This window comes from Siniperca chuatsi, linkage group LG2 (genome assembly GCF_020085105.1).
Source record: "Siniperca chuatsi isolate FFG_IHB_CAS linkage group LG2, ASM2008510v1, whole genome shotgun sequence".
Classification (NCBI taxonomy): domain Eukaryota; kingdom Metazoa; phylum Chordata; class Actinopteri; order Centrarchiformes; family Sinipercidae; genus Siniperca; species Siniperca chuatsi.
This window is the reverse complement of record NC_058043.1, coordinates 35,270,369-35,291,567: the sequence shown is the minus strand read 5'-3', so window position 1 is coordinate 35,291,567 and position 21,199 is coordinate 35,270,369. Positions and strand designations below refer to the sequence as shown.

Below are 21,199 nucleotides of genomic sequence, written 5' to 3'. Positions count from 1 at the left end.
TGACTCATACATACATTGTATGTTATGTGTCAAACTTGTCAGAGAAGAAAGTGAAAAAAATAGCAAAATGTTGGGAAACCTGTTCACACTCTCATCTAAACTGAATCTGGATCATCTGGGAGTTGTGTTGTATTAAAGCTTTAACTGTTTGTTTAACTGGGGGGGCAGCAGAGATATGTTCACCTTTCAAAGTGAACACAGAGCAATATTAGCATTCATTTGGAGCTGTGTTTGTGTCCACCGTACTGAGGGGGGGTTGAGTAGCCAAAAACTAAAGTAGTCGTCAAGATAACTACTATGACTTAGAGTTCAAAAGTATTTACTGAAAAAATGACTTGAGTAGCGAGTAACTTAAGAAATACAAAGCGCGGCACCCTGCTGTCTTTTATCTGATGCGGGCATGACTGGACTGATCTCCACCACAGACGGTCCTCAGGTGAAGGTGAAGAAGTGAACACACACCTGTATTTATTGGTAATGAAATCATCTCCTGGTTAGATTACCTGCCACATGTTCCCAGTCTGTATCTTTGTGTGATCACAAAATGTTCCGTTAATATTATACTCTATTAACTACCAACAAGTAAAGGATTCTTCTCATTACATTCTTCTCCTGAGCAAATTGTGTGCATGTGCATAACAGACTGTGTCTGTTGTGTCAAAAAGTAAATATAGAGTATATATAAGAGTGTCAACATGTTAACAGTGTCCTTAAACATTGATCCTTGAACGTTGAAGACAATCTGCGGTTGAAACGTTATATTATTCATGTCCACATGAAATAAAAGTACTCTCTTTTTTCACATGCATAATTTGGTCTCTGAGCAGGACGAGTTAAACGTGCAGCTTGTACAGTGGTAATTTTGAAGCATGATATGCTGTGTGTATTATTACAGTTATTAGCATTAACACAACAGCTCAGCGCAGTGTCAGGCACCTTTGACATTACACACAGTCAATTGATCCATTGTTAATATAAAAATGTTGATTTGATTTGTACAACACATGTAAATAAATACTCACACTTATAGAAACTTATAATAAGAATGAACCATAATTGAATCATGTAGTTGATTTCCTAGAGATGCTGTTACCAATCCACATGTTTTTTTTTGGTTGCTTCAAAATAATGATAGTAATCATCTTCTGTGTGTGTGTGTGTGTGTGTGTGTGTGTGCGTGTGTTGATGGCAGTGCAGTCCCAGAAATAGCTGCTGCGTGTACATCCACTCTATAATCAATGCGTTCCCATCATAATTTGCTGAGAGGCTGGCCGCTCCCTCGCCTCTGTACGGCTGCACGGCCATTCAGTCGAATCACACACTGCAGAGACACCACGCGGTGACGAGCCTCGAGGAGGCTGTTGGAACATGATGTTGTCTGTCAAGAGATTTATTTTCTTTTTGTTTGTTTTGCTTGTTGCTTTTGTTCCCACTTTTCAAACAAGGTGCTTGGACTTTTTCTTCTTTATCGCCGCTGTTGAAGCAGACTCTAAAGATGTTCATCTCCAGAGGAAAATATCTTCACAACTTCTGGCCAGATTGCCATTAAATCGCCAAATGTCAGTCCAGACTGATGACTGAAGCAAACACACATTAAAAGTTGTACAATCTAATATTCTGTCAGTATTGGGATTTAGAGTGACTTTCCAAATGTATCCTATTTGTTTTATTTATCATATACAGCAGTAATCACACTTTGGTTTCCCTCAACTAAACGTTTCTGGTATTCTTCTCATTTGAGAAAAGCTGAATGACGGGTGGAATGAGAGAAAAGACGGGATGCTGGCTGCACACAACTGCCAGTTAACGCACTCTCTCTCTCACACACACACACAATTACAGGAACAGGGAACACATGGAGGACAACTGCAGACATCATTATTCAACATACACACACACACACACATGTTGATCCTCCATTGTTACTGAACTCAGGGTAACTGGTAAACTGGTCCTTACCACAGTTGCATTATCCTTTATAGTTTCAATATTGTTTAACAACCAAATCTAAATACCAAATACCAACACTTGCATGTGGACGATGAAGACAAAGTCTGAGAGTTCAGTGTAAGCATGAAAAAGGAGGAGGTCGGGGGGGTCAACAAAGCCTCGGACTTTAACGGGGGAGGCCAGTGTTCGTTTCCCGTTTCATGCAGACAGTCAGTGTTTGTTTTTTAAGCATGACCTTAAAACCATGTGTTTATTATTGTAACCGTGACAACGAAGGTCCCTTAACCTCAACAACATAGTATTTTTAACCCAAACCACAATGTTTCCCTATTCAAGTCGTTTTTGTGTCTCAACCTAACCAAACTTCTTCAACCGAGGTTTGGAACAGTTTTAGAGAGAGGTCTATGCAGTGTCCTGAAGTCTGTTCTCATGACACAGAAATATTTTTAGAATAATCAATAACTAACTCCATGTTTGGGCTTGTAATTTATGCACATGGAGCTGGAATTGGTCAAATAAGCCACTTCATGAATGGAAAAACTAAAACAGCATAGTGGACACACACTTACTCTCAGCTGATGGAGTGTGTTTGTCCTCAGATTTGTGTCGGCGGCTGGAGGTAAATATCAGGTTGTCTGGATGGCTGGTGGATCTCAGTGGTGACCTGGAATCTGACAGATTAACTTCTGGTAGCTCATTCATGTTTTCAAAAAGCTCCATCAGCAAACACCGCACTGCTGTCGAACTGGAGGCCAAAGGCCGTTTGTCATATGTCAACTGTCAGCGCCTGCACCGAGCCCTTCATTCTAAAGGCAGCGTGGGACTGAAGAAGCGCGCAGCTTCCTTTTGATTTTATATCCAATGATGAAGCAAAGCAGCAGTAATCCCTTTGGGCCAGCTGAGATCGGATCATGCTTGGTCTATGCATATGTAGACCAGCTACTGTATCACGTAGACTAGCTCGTTCACGTTAACAACAATCCAAACTGTGCAGCGCCCACTCAGCATGAGCACAGACAGGGTCTTGGTGATCTGGGTGACATAATGGTGACGTGGGGCGGCTGTGGCCTGGAGGTAAGGTGTGCTATGTAGTGGGGGAGAGGTCAGAGGAGAGCAGTCCGACAGTTCCATACAGCCATCGCAGTATATGTCTTGTACTGTGAGGTAGTGAATGACGTGGAAATGAAATCTTGAGAGACGGTTTCTAAATAAAATAAGCTGATGAGATGATCTGGTGAATTGAATATTTGATAAATCCAGGTACTTCATCACATTGATGCAAACGTCCTGTAAATTCAGTATCGCCTTCAAACAGTCACTTCAATGGAACCAGAGCTATTACAGGTATATCTACCACAGTATTAATGCTATTACAAAATCTATGACAGTTCATGGTATATACTGTCACATCATCAAGTCCTCGACAAATTAACGGAATTTGTCCGTGCCCTCTAGAACGACACACTGGTCTGGTCGTCTGGTCTCTATCGGCAGGACGACATCATCGTCCGTGTCCAACTTCCTCCTTTGTTCCCGTCATAATTACTGCTGTCACTAGAGGGCTTTGTCACTTGGACGTAAACAGATGTTGTTTTGGGCCACGTGCTGAAAAGACTGATGCTGTCATCCTTCCTGAGAGGGCGGGCCCACAAATTGCTGTTGAGACTAACAGTGGTGCGCAGAAAGTCATGTCTGAAGTGGATGAAGTTCAGCAGCTGACGCTGATGCTGAGCTGTCCCTACAGCAGCCATGTATGGGCTGCGGTTAAAGCTGGTTGGCACACACCAAACTCCTCAATACCAGTGGAGAACCGCTGAAGACCCACACGGCTGCTGACCAGGTGTATTCCTTCATGACATCAAAGTCTATCTTTCAAATAAATAAATACTGTGGAGCTGAGGACAGATGAAAGGCTCCACTGGGTCTCAGCACCAGGGACGCTGACCATGTCCCCAAAGGAGACAGCTGGACAGAGGGTGGCAAGGGGGGCCCTTCAAGTCAACTGGGTGTATCCCTTGGAAACTAAGAATCTGCTCAGGACATTTCATGGCAATAGTAAAAAAATAAAATAATATATAATATAATAATATGAGTTTAAATGCGTATTACTACAGTAGACATACGTTCAACATGCATGCACTGCATGTCTCCTTACTCCACCATTGTACCACTATTGCACTACTATACTATAATACTTCAACAGAGGAGAACAACAGTCATACACTTTCAGTTATGGTCATTTGAGACGCATAAAAAATGCAGATATCTTCAAATTGATTTGTTCAAAAAATTTATTCAAATTCACAAATGTGCATTTATGCGAATTTGCTTATAATTTAAATGGTCTGAAAATGAGGGCTTGTGCCTTAAGTAATATTATTCGAGCATTACTAATCTAGTTATGACGTTTTCATCCAAACTGAAAGCAGATCAGTTGAGTATAAGAACATGCAAACGGACAGGCTGTCTGGAGCTCAGCAACTGGATTCTTTTCACTGTCATTAAACCTCCAGCAAATAAATCCTGTGGCTTGGCTGCAGAGTCCATGCCCTGGGATTTAAAATTAGATGACCTTTGACCTTGAGTTGAGACCAGGATGCAGGGTGGATGTGGATCCTCTGAGGGAGGAATACAGTCAGTTTCTTATCTAGATAAGTCTGCCGCTGCAGAACAGACAGAATAGATGCATGTATTATTACCTGTTTCTATTTGTTTACTCTTCCTGTGTTTGGATAGTGTTGATATTTGGACATTTAGAGAAAAGATGTTGATTTAAAGTCAAAAGAAATTCTGGTGGGGATTTCTGCAAATGTTTCCACTGTAATTGTGGCTACTTTTGCAATTAAATGATGCCTGTATTCAAATAATGGCAGAATCTCAAATAAGCCGGGGTGTGTGTGTGTGAAAACCATTCAGCAGTGATGTTGAACTGCCCGTACTGTAAGTGTCCACATGATCAGTTCCGTATAATGTGCATTTCCACATCAGCACAACAGTCCTGTCATGCTCTTCACTCTGCTGCTGTTTCTCTGTTTTTATTCACCAGTGAATGCCAGTTGCTTCTACTTTGACTTTTGTTGTTGTCAGTTTGTCTTTTCTTTGGTTCAGTATTAACTCCTGCCACTGATTTCCTGCAGATATTTCACATTAAAAGCCGAAGGAAAAGCCACTGGAGAGCTTTGAATTTGATTCATCTGTGCAGGAAATGTTTCATTAAGTGAAGCTTAACAGGAGGGAAAAGAAACGGTAGAATCTAGCAAAACTGACATTCATTCATTCTTCTTTCTTAAAATTAAAGTTTCATCATCACCACCATAGAGTTTGAAGTGTAATTCCCACTTTATGACTACTTGGGATTTAATTTTGTAGTTGTGGCATCGTTTCTATCAGTTTTATATTTTTTCATGAACATACTACAGATGTAGACATTGAAACTGTAGTGACATGATGTAGACATGACTATCAACACATCATTTTCTCTATCGATGTTTGCTGAGAACCGCGGGTCATGTGAGCTGCTCCTGAAGCTAGGCTGATGCTTGACGTGCAGACACGCAGACGCGAGTGTGCGCGCTCCAAAAACGTACTTCGAGCTCCGAGTTTTTGTATCTAGGCGAGCGCTGCGCTTTTCATGTCAAGATGGAAGCGTTCAAAATAATAGTTACCGGATGTAACTCCAGTTCTATGAGCACGTGTCTAGCCCTCTAACGGGTTTCGCTAATGGTTTTGCACACTCATTTTTTGTACTGTTCAATAAACAGATTCTGATTCCGGCACATCACTAGCGTCGGTTTTTGTCTCAGCATGTAGGAGCCGCAGGGCAGCGCACTCAGCCATCTTAGATAATGACGTTTTTCACGTAACACTCGTTGACTTCTTGCTTATTCACAGAATCATTTTGTGTGTTTGTACGCCTCCTGGCATTTCGGTGAATACTGCAATGAACAAAGCGTTGAGCATAAACACCTCTGTGCATACTCGTAAGCCTTGCTGCTCACGTGCACTGTGTGGCTGCTCTGACCTGTTAACATGGGCGAAATGAAAAGCAGGAGCACTGCTCACACAGGCGCTGTGTCCCGGGCGTAGCTGTTGCAGTGGATTAGAACATCTGCATTCTTTAGCAGACTGAGGGATGAAACAGCACCAAGGGTGGGCTGAGGGTTATATAACTGGGGGGGGGACCTAATGACACTGCAGATTTGTTGAGGAGCTGCAAACAGGCACATAAGCAAGTCTGATTGTTGACTGTATATCTGCACACATCGTCTTCCCTGTGCTGATGCTGACTTGTTTTCTGACACACACACGCACACACACACACACACACACACACACACACACACACACAGGGTAGCCTTGCTTAAACCCTTGTTTGGCCCAGTTGCTGTGTCTCCGATTGTTTACTTCAGCCAGAATCTAAACATTTCCCAGAGCTGCAGTATGATTTTAGTCAGCTGCATAATCCTGACACTCTCAGTTCAGTTAGGGCGACATGGAAAATGTCTTCACAGTTCATTTCTGGCATGTTTCTGCTTGATATGCACGGGTGTAACACTGAAGCCAAGTTTAGACTGAATGGCAACCCTGTATGTTTATATACAAACACTGAAACTTAACATGTAAACAGTGAAAAAAAATGCTTGTTATATTTTTAGATCTATTTTGGGCATCACATCCTTATACTTTTAAAAGGTCACTTGTCAGTGCCTTCCAAAAACATCCCATATGACCATTACAAAAACTATTTGTGATGTGCCTCGGCGGAGGTCGAGCTTTGGTTATAATCCTTTAGATTTCTGTGGTTGATTTGCGACACCTGTCATCACTGGTGGGAATGGGTAGTGTGTTTTACTACAGTTTGTTACAATCGCCAAGTCACATTTCACTTCATAGGAGTTCACTTTTTCAAAACTCTTCACACAGTTCTCTTTACCACCGTGCAGCTCAGCTTCAGTTCATCTCACATCCAAAATGCACTGATGCAACCAAAACACCGAGGCACGTCTCGGATCAACATCTGTCTGCCAGGCAGCATTACAATTAGTGTCACTATTGTCTCTGTAAAAGAATCTTTTATTTATTTATGTAGCACAAACCAAGATTCCATTACAACAGCAATAAGGTCACTTCTTTATTGCATGGATTGTGCTGCCTCTCAGCAAATCTCACAGAAAGGAATCAGAAACGCTGCAATATGCCATTCTTGCAGAGAAATTCCAAGTGCACAAAATGAAACTAAAGTAATTGCAGTAATGCAACACAAAACGCTACCATACTCTTTAAAATAAAATGATGAACTGTAATGTTGAATGTTGTTTTCTGTTCATCCTCTGTGTGTGAAGGTCATCTGGAGACTTGCTGAGTTTGCATCCTGACACAGACATGCAGTCATTCTGGGTCTTTCACTAACCTTAACCAGACTTTAGTTGTTATGTGTGAAACCTGAAGGAGTAATTGATGAGAAAACAATGGCATTGGCTCTGTGTCCCTCTCTCTCCCCCCTCCCTTCTCTCCTCCTCCTGCTCCCTCACTCGTCAGTGTCAGTAATGGCCGTCTGTCACAGCTGAACGCCTCCTGCACTCACATCTGTTCGACACACACTCAGTGTCTTTCATAATCCAGTGGGGAAATGACTATTATACATATTATTTGATTGTATAGTATTGTAATTCTGGGATTGTTTGATTCTTTGATTTAATTTGTTCATAAATGTAAATATAAAGTCATTGCTTTAAATAGTATTTAACAGTTTGATTGGCCCTAGAACAGGGCAAAACAAACAAATGAATCATTTTGAACAAATTGATCGTACTAAAACAATGCAGTGTACATGAAACACACAGCTCTAACAGCATGTCGTCCAGTGTCCATCCTTTCACCCTGCACCCCTCCTTATCCAGACTACAGGCTTAAAGTAAATGGTAAATGGCTGCATTCATACAGACTGTTTATCCAAAGCGCTTTACAAGGTTTCTGCCGCTCATTCACCCGTTCAGGCACACACCGAGCTCTCACGTAGGGTGCTGGCCAACCATCGGGACAATGTGGGGTTCAGTGTCCTGCCCAAGGACACTTCGACACGTGGAGCTGGGGACTGAACCGCCAATCCTGTGATCAGTGGACGGCCCACTCTCCCTCCGGAGCCACAGCCGCCTAAAGTATTTCATCTGACGCATTATGCATGTACTAAAATTTGAATTAGAAATGTATGCATTATAGATATTGCCTTTAAGGGAGGTGTTAGTTTGTATCTGTGCATGTAGGTAGAAGAGGCAAGGGAGTTTGTCACATAGACACCAACTGCACAGTTTAATACTTTCATTTGTGCTCACATAATCACTGACTGATAGAAACTGCGCTTGAGCTTGGAGCATAACCTTCTCTGTAGTCAGCCAAAGACTTGCCTGCTGTTCTCATTAACAAACACCAGCTTTAAGGTGTGAAAACACATCACCATTATTGAGGACATAAAAGGTCCACCTTGTGGAGATTGCTGACATTGTTGATATTGAGGACAACGTCAAGAGAGCAAGAACAATCCAGTAATGTTCTCCTTTACAGTGGCAGACGTCTAAAGCCAGTCCCTCTGCAAACATCCCGCTCACTGTTAACTAACCCTAACCCCGTCTCAGTGAAAAACAGAACGTAAACATAGTCTGCTGTTCATCCTCGTTGCTCTATATCACAAAGTGAATAAAATAATGACAAACTCTTCACTGTTGAGAATATAATTCAAGTATAATATGGCCTCATTGTGTACAACACATCCATCTAGTGCTGTGATGGCACTACCATCACTGTGATGCACAAATACAATTCCTCCTGAAAGCCTGAGACTGGACCAGGCAGTGTACAATATATAGTGTTATCAACCACCATGTTCTGCCTTCACACTCTTTCTATCTATTCCATCACATGCCTCACTCAGTCTCTCTCTCTCTCCTTCCTATATATCTCCTCCTTGTTCACCCTAATAACCTCTCTCCTTAATTTCTCTTCCTCCACCCCCTCCTCCACACTGTCTTTTGTTCCTACTGTTCTGTCTCTACAAAGGGGCTGCCCCATTATTATGGCTGTTGCCATGGTTGCAAAAGGTGTGTGTGTGCATGTGTGTGTGAGATCAGTACTTAACCATTTAATCCTCATCACATGGCAGCAAGTTAAGAAACAAAATATACCTTAGTATCTATCACATGCACTTTTAAGAACAGTATTTTGACTAGATGACTTTTGCTGCGGTAAGCATATTGTCTCATTTCCAGTCTCCGGTGTTTGTGTATTCCTGGTAGCATATTTTTGCTGCTCTAGCTCATCCCAGTTAATTTTATTCGTTACAGCAGCTAACTAACTGCTATACATTTAAACGTACACTAGTTCTGCTTAGGCACTCATAGCTCTTTTTAGTGATTTTCTCGCTAATCCCACAGTTTATTTTATTTTAGCAGTTAGCAATGGCTCCTCTCTCTCCCTGTCCTACTTTCTCTTGCTCGGTGTGTCAAATGTTTAGTTATTCCTCTGCCTCCTTTAGTGATAATGGTACATGTAATAAATTTTGTATATTTGTAGCATTGGAGGCGAGGCTTAGTGAATTGGAAACGCGGTCCCGCACCATGGGAACTCAACCATTAGCTGCTGTAGTTAGCCAGCCCCTAATAGCCGTGCGCACCGACCAGAGGTAGCTCCTGTTAGCCATCTCTGCCGGGAAACCAGAAAGGCTGGGTAACTGTCCGAAGGAAGCATAGCTCTAAGCAGAAGCCCACGGTTCACCACCAACCTGTTCACATTTCTAACAAGTTCTCCCCACTCAGCGACACACCCGCTGAGAAACCAACTCTGATTATTAGCAGCTCCATTTTGAGAAACGGGAAGTTAGCGACACCATCAACTATAGTCAAATGTATTCCTGGGGCCAAAGTGGGGCGACAGTGAATCCTATTTAAAAGTGCTGGCTAAGGACAAGTGTAAATACAGTAAGATTGTTATTCACATTGGTGGTAACGATTCCCGATTACACCAATTGGAGGTCACTAAAGTTAAAGTTGAGACTGTGTGTACATGTGCAAAGACAGTGTTGGACTCTGTAGTTTTCTCTGGGCCTCTGCCAAATCTGACTAGTGATGACATGTTTAGTTGCATGTCTTCATTCCGCTTCATTCCGCTAGCTGTCGAGGTGGAGTCCAGCAAACAATGTGAGCTTTGTAGATAATTGGCGGACTTTCTGGGGAAGACCTGGTCTGATTAGAAGAGATGGCATTCATCCCACTTTGGATGGAGCAGCTCTCATAGCCAGAAATCTGATCAAGTTTATTAGTGAACCAAAGCCATGACCTCCAAAATTCATCACTTCCTGCCATCAACCGGCAATGATTTATCCTTTAAAACAAGAACCTTAGAAACAGCTGTAAAACCTGATATATATATTTAGACCGCTGTTCTCCCATCAACCTTCTCCAACTAACTTCAACAATTTCTTCACCCAAGCCATCAACCTGTCTCTTAGACCCCATCCCAACTAGGCTGCTTAAAGAAGTTTTACCTTTAGTAAGCACTTCTTCACCACAGTCTTTTAAAATAGCTGTAATTAAACCTTTTCTTAAAAAGCCCACTCTTGATCCAGGGGTTTTAGCCAACTATAGACCTATATCTAACCTTCCCTTTCTCTCTAAGATCCTTGAGAAAGCAGTCGTGAATCAGTTGTAGGACTTTCTTAATAATAGTTTATTTGAGGATTTTCAGTCAGGATTTAGAGCGCATCATAGCACAGAGACAGCACTGGTGAAAATTACAAAAATGAAAATGACCTTCCAATTGCATCAGACAATGGACTACTATTACAGTGACTGGAAAATTTAATTGGCATTAAAGGAGCCGCACTAAGCTGGTTTAAATCCTATCTATCAGATCGATATCAGTTTGTACATGTTAACGGTGAGTCCTCCATGCACGCCAAAGTTAGTCACGGAGTTCCACAAGGTTCTGTGCTTGGGCAGATTCTATTCACCTTATATATGCTTCCTCTAGGCAATATTATTAAGAAACACTCCATAAACTTTCATTGTTATGCAGATGATACTCAATTATATATATCAATCAAGCCAGATGAAACCAACCAGTTAGCTAAACTTCAAGCATGCCGTAAGGACATAAAAAACTGGACTGAACCCTGACAAAACTGAAGTTATTGTACTTGGCCCCAAACACCTCCGAGACACATTCTTAGACATTCTTATTGTCAGGTGATTATACACTAATGAAAACATACTTATAAATATTATCGCCATATTCTGCAAATAGAGCTCCCTAAATCTTACACACTGAACCTTTAATAGCTGTGGATGCAGGGAGGGGCCTGTAGAGAATGCCTATGTACAGGGTCCAGAATTTTGTGCTATGCTCCTGCTTAGTTTAACTTAAGTGCATTACTGTTACTGTTGACTTTCTGCAGGAATTTATTCCACATCATGTAAACTACAAACCCTGTTTCTGTAATCGGTGTAGGGGGTTTGGGAAACCTGATTTCACCAGCTAGGTTTCTAATGGAGAAAGCCAATTTCTTGGCCATGTATACATGTACCTGGGTTTCTAATCAGCTTTTTCATATGTATTGGTGGTGAATTATCCTTGTATTCAAAATAAGAAGTTAAAATTCTATTTAGTCTGACATCACATTCATGTCAGTCAACTTCTGTTTTGGATGGGTTGTTATTTTGCCCTATACAATTAATAGTGAGTAATTTATCCATGGTTGCTAGGAGAAGCTAACTCAACAGTTTTTACAATGAATATATATGCACATTGCAGATATGCAGAGAATAGTTATTTCTGTAAGTTGACTTAGAGCAACTTGTACAGTATGTTATAGTTTGAGGTTTTGTCATTTCCTGTTTTATTTTGTAGTTTGTTCCTCACCTTTTGTGTCTTGTGGTTTTACTTCCTGTTAGTTTGCTTTCCCTCCAGTTTTGATTGTTGGCCCTTCCTTGATTGTTTGCAGCTGTATCTCGTTGTCGCACCTCCCTTAGGGTATTTAATCCAGGTCTTTTCCTTTGTTCAGTGTCAGATCATTGTGATTCCTGTCTTGAGTGTTGTTCCTGTCCCTGTCTTGAGTGTTGTTCCTGTCTTGTTCCTGTCTTGTGTGTGTCGCCGTTTGGTGCACTTTTGGTTGTACCTGGTTCCCGTGCCCAGTTCCTTGGAATTCTTACCGTGAGTCTGTTTTGGATTCTTTGTCTCCCTTGGACTGGAGTCTGGATTTTGAACTTTGCCTGCTCCCTATTGGACTGTTTAGCCTCACTGGACTTACATCCCTGTTTCCACCATTGCCTGTCGGCAAACCATTCTCTATTACTTGGACCTCTGTCTGCCTATTGCCTGTTTGTTGACTGTCTGCCTACCGGTCTGTCTGCCTGTACCTGCCTGCATACCACTTCACCCAATAAACACTATAGTCATCCAGCTACGTCATCCTCATACCCCTTCCTGGTATTCTGCGTTTGGGTCTACATACCACTACACAGCACACGACACAGTAGTCAAGAGTCTACAAAGTTCTGATTGGCTCAGTTGTTTTTACAACCAGAGAAACAGGTGTCAATGAGCACAAAACAAGTCAATGAGCACACTTCGTAAGGCAAAATATGTAAGGAAAATACTACTATAATGATTTACATAACATTGAACTGTTAACAGTAGGCCTAACACTGTTTCTACTCTTAATGAAGAAATTATCACTGCAAGGACTGCCTTTTTTCACTTACGTAACATTTCAAAAATCAGGCACATCCTGTCTCAAAATAATGCTGAAAAACTAGTCCATGCATTTGTTACTTCTAGGCTGGATTATTGCAATTCCTTGTTATCAGGCTGTCCCAATAAGTCCCTTAAAACTCTCCAGTTGATCCAGAATGCTGCAGCACATGTACTGACAAGAACTAGGAAAATAGATCATATTTCTCCAATATTAGCTTCTCTGCACTGGCTCCCTGTAAAATCCAGAATAGAATTTAAAATCCTTCTCCTCACCTACAAAGCTCTTAATGGTCAGGCACCATCGCATCTTAAAGATCTCATAATACCATATTACCCGACTAGAACACTGCACTCCCAGAATGCAGGGTTACTTGTGGTTCCTAGTGTCTCAAAAAGTAGAATGGGAGCCAGAGCCTTCAGTTATCAAGCTCCTCTCCTGTTTAATCAGGTCCCAGTTTGGGTTCGAGAGGCAGACACCATCTCCACATTTAAGAGGAGGCTTAAGACTTTCCTCTGTGATAAAGCTTATAGTTAGGGCTGGCTCAGGTGAGTCCTGAACCATCCCTTAGTTATGCTGCTATAGGCCTAGACTGCCAGGAGAATTCCCATGATGCACTTCTCCGTCTCCATCTGTATGCATTTTTATCCCATTACTGCATGTTACTAACTCGACATCTTCTCTCTCCCGTAGTTTTGTGCTTTCGCATCTCTCTCCTCTCTCCTTCTGTCGCTTTCAGCAGGTATTTCTATGCCTATGATTGCAGGCCTCCTACTGCCCCCACGTTCTTGCTCAACAATCAATACTACAATTATTATTAGTCTTGTTATTATTATTATTATTATTATTATTATTATTATTATTATTATTCATTATTATTATTATTATTATTCATTATTATTACTATTATTTTTATAACGAGTTTCTGTCTTAAAGTGTTGCCTGGTTTAAAGAAGACAGGAACATCGTGCTGTCAAGGATCTTTAGACAGCACGATGTTCCTGTCTTCTTTAAACCAGGCAACACTTTAAGACAGAAACTCGTTCACCCTAAGGACAGGTTACCCACACAGAAACAGAGCAATGTTGTCTACTCCATTCAGTGCAGTGAGGAAAACTGCAAAGAACGGTACATAGGCGAAACCAAACAGCCACTTCACAGAAGACTTTATCAGCACAGACGACACGCTAACTCAGGATTACAGAGCGCCGTGCATTTGCATTTAAAAGCTACAAACCACACATTTGAAGACAGCGAGGTGAAGATTCTTAGTAGAGAGAAGAGTTGGTTTGAACGGGGCGTCAAGGAAGCCATTTTTGTGAAGAAAGAGAACCCCTCTTTGAACAGAAATGGTGGTCTGAGATTTAATCTGCCCAAAGTCTATCAGAGTGTATTATCACCTTGGTCACGCCTATCACATGCTAATCAGGCACTTAGCAGTGATGAAGTAGATGCAGCCAGAGAACAATAGGCCTGATTACTGATTACTGGGCCATCTTGAAACTATTAGGTCAGTTTCAGGTGAAACTAGCTATTTACAGATACTCAGGCAGATTCCTTCCTGAGGGCAGGGCTTATGTAACTCAGAGTAGTTTAAATTTCCAGTTCCCGTCCAATTTTTTCACAATTGAGAATGACTTCCGGATGGGAGCCGAAACGTCTTGATTCTGAAAACAGTGTCCAGATGACTACGACTGAAACCTTTTCTACGATAGAACACTCCTGGACGAATGAGGGACTACACCGTATTATTATTATTATTTAATAATTCTACGTGGACTTTACATTGTGCTACTGTATTCTCTTTCTCTCTCTCTCTCTCTCTCTCTCTCTCTCTCTCTCTCTCTCTCTCTCTCAACCCAACCAGCAGTGGCACATGGCTGCCCACCCTGAGTCTGGTTCTGCTCGAAGTTTTTCCTTGCCACTGTTGCCAAGTGCATGCACTTGGTGGGAATTGTTGGGTCTCTGTAAATACTTATAAGGAGTACGGCCTAGACCTGCTCTATAGGAAAAGTGCAATGAGATAACTTTTGATATAAATTGGAGCTATATAAATAAAATTTAATTAAATTATTTTGACTTTGTACATTTAAATTAATTTTAGACAATTAGACAAGGTGTGTGTGTGTTTGGTGGAGGCTGTTGTGCAGTAACAATGCAAGTGCAATAACCATGATTTTTTTGTTGAGGGAGAGAGATGCCACAAAGGTCCAGCATTAATTATAAAGCATTTTAATTATACCTTTTGGAAAAAACCCTATAGCAAAAAAAGATTGACAAGTGAATTGTCACTTATGTTCTTGAAAATGTCAAATAAAAAAATAATAATCAATTATGTTATCTATTATGATTGCAACTAACATAAAGCAAAAGCAGAGCGTCCTCCCCAAAAATACGGCCGTATAGGTCATCTGTGCAGGCAGATTATTATGACCCATTATTATTATGTTTATTGTTGGGCAATGACCTCTAGTGGCCATTGAAATTATGATGGGAGCAATGGAGGAAGTCAGGTGAGGTAGTATAAAGAGTTGCTGGTACCGAAAAGCAGCCGGGAAACAGTTTTCCAGGCTGCTCATTATAACCCAATGGCCGGACATATCGGGTTTAATTAGACACTAGACCGGTTAATGGCCCAATTCTATTGGCCTGGGATTCAGGAGGATGTACACCGCTGGTGTGCATCCTGCCCCGAATGCCAGATGGTTAACCAACCAGCCACCCCGAAAGTGCCTTTGTGCCCATTACCACTAACAGAGGTTCCGTTTGACCGTATTGGCATGGACCTCATTGGGCCATTTCACCGGAGTGCATGTGTGCTTTGTGTTAGTTCTGGTGGATAATGCAACATGGTATCCCGAAGCAGTGCCTCTGCACACCATCTCTGCAAAGAGTGTGGCACAGGCACTGTTTCAGGTCATGTCCAGAGCCGGGATCCCGAAAGAGATCCTAACTGACCTCACCTTGTTTATGTCACGCACATTAAGAGAACTTTATGGATTATTGGGCATCAAGTCAATTCAGATGCGTGTACCACCCTCAGACCAATGGGCTCGTCGAGCATCTGAATAAAATCTTGAAGACCACGATCTGTGGGTTTGCGCATGAGGATGACCACAATTGGGATAGGTGGATAGATCCTCTGTTGTTTGCAGTACTGGAGGTTCCCCAGGCCTCCATGGGACTTTCTCCCTTTGAACTGCTGTTTGGCAGAAAACCACATGGGGTTCTGGACCTAGTTAAGGAAAGCTGAGAAGAAGGTCCGAGCCCAAGCAAAAACGAAGTTCAGTACATTCTGGAACGATCACAGGAACGTCAGCAGCGCCTGTACAACAGAGGAAGTAGATTAAAACAATTTACACTGGGAGATAAAGTATTTGTATTGCTCCCTTCCTCCACCTCCAAATTACTTGCCAGGTGGCAAGGACCCTTGTGGTCACACGGCGAATGGGCAACGTGGACCATGCGGTTGTGGGTCTAATAGGGGAAATTTACCACCTCAACCTCTTCAAAGCATGGAGAGAGGCAGAGTCTGTTTCTCTGGTGACGATAGTAAAAGAGAGAGATGAGTTGGGCCTGAGGTTTCAAAATCTAACAAGCCTGCCTCGCTCCCTTACGACGAACATCTCACACCATCCCAGAGAGCAGATGTTGCTGAGTTGCAATTGCGTTTTGCCGATGTGTTCTCCCCCCTGCTGGGTCACACAAATCTCATAGAGCTCCATATTGAGACTCACCTGGGAGTGACTACCGGTTGCCTGAGCACAAATGAAAAATAGTTCAGGAGGAATTAAAGGCCATACTGGAGATGGGAGTAATAGAAGAGTCCAACAGTGCCTGGTGTAGCCACATCGTTCTGGTGGTCAAGAAGGATGGGACTATACAGTTCTGTGTGGACTACCGTAAAGTGAACAGTGTGTCATGCTTTGATGCCTACCCGATGCCCCGGGTCAACGAACTCCTGGATCGGTTGGACACAGCTCGTTTTTTCACGACACTGGATTTGACCAAGGGCTACTGGCAAAGTCCCTTGTCTCAGAAGTCTAAGGAAAAAAATGGCCTTTTCCACTCCGTACGGTTTGTACCAATTCGTCACACTTCCGTTTGGGTTGTTCAGGGCTCCAGCCACCTTTCAAAGCCTCATGGACTGGGTGCTGCACGCACATGCCACACAACCGCAGCATATCTTGTCAAACTAGAAAGTAAGCTGAATGTCAAGTCACTTAACATTACCTGACACGCAAATCATGGTTGGAATGGCTGGAATAGTGTTGTGTGGCCCAGTCTGAGCCACTTTGTTTATTTCTCATTTACAGAGCCAGAGCTGTGTACGAACACCAGAGTTTTTTTCTGTGCATACACTGAAAGGACAGCTAGTGGGCCGGTGAGGAGATATTTGCTGAATTTGACAAAAAAGACACGTATGGGATTAGAATTACATACCCCACCTTTAAAACTTTGATCAAGCATGAGGCATGTACAGCAGACACACACACACACACACATTAAGGTCCATACTAAATCTCTCTCTCAGGCTGCATCTTCATCCTTTCTCTCCTGCTCACACACACACACACACACACACACACACACACACACACACACTGTATGCATGTCTACGCAGACACACACTGATGACCGAGTGGGGTTGAAGGCTTGAATCAAAGCCCTCTCATCCTGCTTTGCCTCTGATCAGCTCTGCTGGGAGGATTGGAGTGGAATTGGCTGGGATTATCTTAACGCTGCCATGTGGCATTCAGCACAGCGCCCTGCCAAATGACATGCAGACACACCCACAGGAGGATCTCTCAGTCTGTTGTTATCTGTGTGTGTTTCTGTACCTGCACTCACTCATGATTCTTCTGTGGTTGCAAAATCGATTGTGAGAACGTGTTTCACCGTAACTCAGTAATGTCATGCAGCCATGTGCATGAAAAGGGCTCCTTTTGGCCAAACTGAATTACTGCGGATGGCCCACAAAGGGTTAATAGAAATGGAGAATCCCCTCTGTCTGTTTAAAGGGCACTGTGTAACTGAAGCTGCCAACCAATCCCTGTCTGCTCGCCTTTGATTGGTCAATGCTGTTTCCTTGTCCAATTCACATATACTGTAAATTTGCCTTATTCAAAATTTCAGGTGATATGTAGCCTATATAACATATATGAACCAAAGGTTACAATGTACAAGCGCGGCCTATCTGTCTCTTTCAGATGATTCAATCTGATGCAAAAGTGATACAGATACATTTGCCATGGTCCAATTCACTGCACAGTTTAAAGCTGATTCCATTCCGGATTTGATGCAATTACTGTGTTTATGTTTACCTGTACATGCTTTAAAATGTTTAAAATGTTTAGCCTGGCAGTAGCATCAAATGTCTCCCAATAGGTCTTCTGTCACACCAACAATGTTAAACAACAGATAGTAATGCCATCTTCTTATCATGTTGGAGTTTCCATAACTGCCAGTTTCTGATTTGTCAGTACGGCATCCCAACTCGAATTTGGAAAACTGAAAAGAAAATTCCAAAAGCATCAATACAATTTGCTGCTAGATAATACTGAAGTGCCTGAGAAATCTTACAAACATGGACACATTACTAAAATGTTATGGGTTTACACTCTTTAAGGTAACCTATTCTTTGTGCTTTTGTTTCTCTTTTTGTTCTTCTTTTTGTTTTCCTCTCTTTCATTTTACTAAAAGTGCATTCCCATGATCAAAAGCAATGTTTTAAACTGCTTTGCCTGCAGTCTCCCAGTCACCGCTGGTGTGTTTTAGTCATAGCGCGCTCGTTAGGCTACAGTCAGCTTTTGTTTAGCATGTTCTAAATCATTTGCTATTAGTCTAACTGTTTAGTCTAATTAGCCATGTATATCTTAAAATGTGGTAAATACTTGGGGCAACGGCCAATGTTTCGGGGCTTCCAGCGAATATCCGGCCAAGACTTCCTCTTCCGATTAGCAACTTGAGACACGAGAATGGAGTTGGAGTTGAGAGACAACGTCTACGACAGAACTGTTTCACGAGTAGCCAGGAGCCCAAAGCGCCCAGTTTGTGTGGCTTTAGTTGACAGAGGCGCACACACATACTGCTCCAAACTCAAAAAACACCTTTCATGAAGAGTTTTGCATCACTTTGCTCTTCAATTTCACATCTATGACAAATTTAAATGTTCATAAAAAATGCTATTTTTACTGCGATTAAGACAGGATAGGTTTGATTAATTAGGCTCACCAATAATGTGATGCTAGAAGCACTACTACAAATTTGAAAATCAAATCATTATGATGCATTTGTATTTATCCTAGCTCTTATTTAACGGACAGTACCATTGGTTAATAGCTTAATTTAGCTGCCAAGGTGTCAGAAGATGAATTGCTTTGTAGTCTTATCAGTAAATGGCCCATGTGTGAAAGCGCCTCTGACATAATCAATCAGAAAAATACAAAATAGTTCAGAACAAGAACTCTTTCCCTCTCTTCCATCTCTGGCTTTTTGTTTGTTTTTCATACAATGTTTCAGGAGACCGGGTTTGTGTCCTGTGTGAAACCAAAAGTGAAGTTTTAAGTTACGTTACATTACACGTCACGTGACTTCTTACTATCTAAGCAAGTAGTTTCTGAAAGCGTCTCCTACAGACGCTAAAGGTACCATGTGCGTGTTTATACACAACGCAGAGGGGCGTGACAAAATGTTGGTATTTGACGCCTTGGGAATGAGAACGGGTTGGCTGATCGACCATACTGATTCATCGTTGACCATGATTATTGACTTGGCTTTCATCTATACATGCTTTAAAATAGTGAATTTGGCTGCTGAACTTTTTAAACAAAATTCCTGAGGAGTGATGACCCCGACCCCTGCCGTGGGCAGGGTCACAGCAGGCCTGCTCATAAAATGCACCGACTTCACCGATAACGAATCTCACTCCAAACTAAACTGAGATGAGTGAGTGATAAATTAAACTTAACTCAGTGTTTTGATGTCAGGAATATTTATTTTATTCTGGTTTGTTTCGGGAGATATTACTGAGTTGATGTAGTGACTTTGCTGCTCTAGAAATGTTATAATTCCAATTCTGTTCTCAATTTATTTCTTTAGTTTTCACAATAATAAAAAAGAACTGAAGTACCGGACCGACAAGGAGTACTGACAAGAGTAGAAGTACGGATAAAAAACCCACTGCGATGGACGCTGGATGAGAAGCCTCATCCCTGAAGTACCTTGCTTTAGTTTCTGTCTACATCTCTTTATTCTCTCCACCCAAATGAACCGAAACCAACATGGAGCTCACTGCATGGTTGGCAGCTCAGGTGGCAGTAGCTGATGCCAACTAAATACATCAATTCCAGCCAACAATTAATCATTCAATTCAATCCAGTTCAGTTTTATTTATATATAGCGCCAGTTCATAACAGAAGTTATCTCGTTGCACTTTTCCTACAGAGCAGGTCCAGACCGAACTCTTTGTAATATAATCATTTAATCATTAACTGATGAAGTATTTGAAATGTCAAAGCAGACTGAAAGGAGGGCTGTTCAATTAAAGCAGAGGGTGAAGCAGTGAATCGATTCATTTTCTCCTGACGCACACACACACACACACACACTGGACCAACCATTCTGTGTTTATATTGGAATACACTGTATAGTTATCAGTGGAAATGTTCAATCACAAACACAATACAGTAACCTTAAGTGATAATAATAACGACAGATAGGAGCCCTGGTAAATTGCATAACACACACACACACACAGCAAGCATGTCACTTACCAGCCACATGTACAGATGCTGCCACGTCCCTGCTGGCGTCTCTTACCTCTCACATGTATTGATGAGTGTGTGACCGCCCTCAGCCAGAGACATGGGAAATGTCACTATCAGCTAACAAAAGCTCCTCCAGGAAGCAGAGCTGAGCGAGCGGCTGGATGCAGGACAACAGGCAACCTCTCCTCAGATAGGAATGGATGGAGGGAGGGAGGGAGGGAGTCTATAGAGCATGCCTGGCAGAAAATCCCTGGGTATTAAAACATCACATGACCACCCATCCACCGTCAGTCACAGAGCGAGTGGATGAGGAGAGAAAGAGGCAGAGAGAGGGCAAGAGTGAATGGGTGGAGGGGGGCGACGTCACAGTGCTGCTCAATTCCCCCTTTTCATTACAGTGACACACACAGAGAGGAGGCATGAGCCAATGAGACTTGAGGACTGTCTTCTGGTTTGAACCCCTCCCTGAGCAGAGAAGCCAACACTAACAGAGGCAAACATGGAGAGGGAGAGACAAAAGAAAAGCCCGGAGAGCGAGGCAAGCGAGCCGCCTCTAGACAGGAAGAAAAAAGGAAACAATTCATATTTAACCTGCTCTGATTTACATAAACACTGTGGAAAGGTGGAAAATCTCAGGATGCTACCAGCTTATATTTACATTTCTTATCTTTTATGACTCTTCACTAAGATTCAGAGCACACTTGCCATGTTGAGCAAAGATGAGAGTCAAATCTATTTG

General features: G+C 42.1%; 1 protein-coding gene across 2 annotated transcripts in view; it reads right to left on the bottom strand.

The window, feature by feature from the left end:
* plekha6 (pleckstrin homology domain containing, family A member 6) overlaps positions 1 to 20,651 on the bottom strand; it is a 120,250-nt gene extending 99,599 nt beyond the window's left edge. Inside the window, exon 1 of one of the 2 annotated variants that reach the window (XM_044219355.1) lies at positions 20,467 to 20,651. In XM_044219355.1, coding sequence (XP_044075290.1) covers positions 20,467 to 20,475 — 9 coding nt within the window. In that variant the 5' untranslated portion in view covers positions 20,476 to 20,651. The remainder of the gene's footprint in view (positions 1 to 20,466) is intronic. The other variant, XM_044219492.1, reaches the window with a different exon arrangement.
* Positions 20,652 to 21,199: the final 548 nt, after the last annotated feature.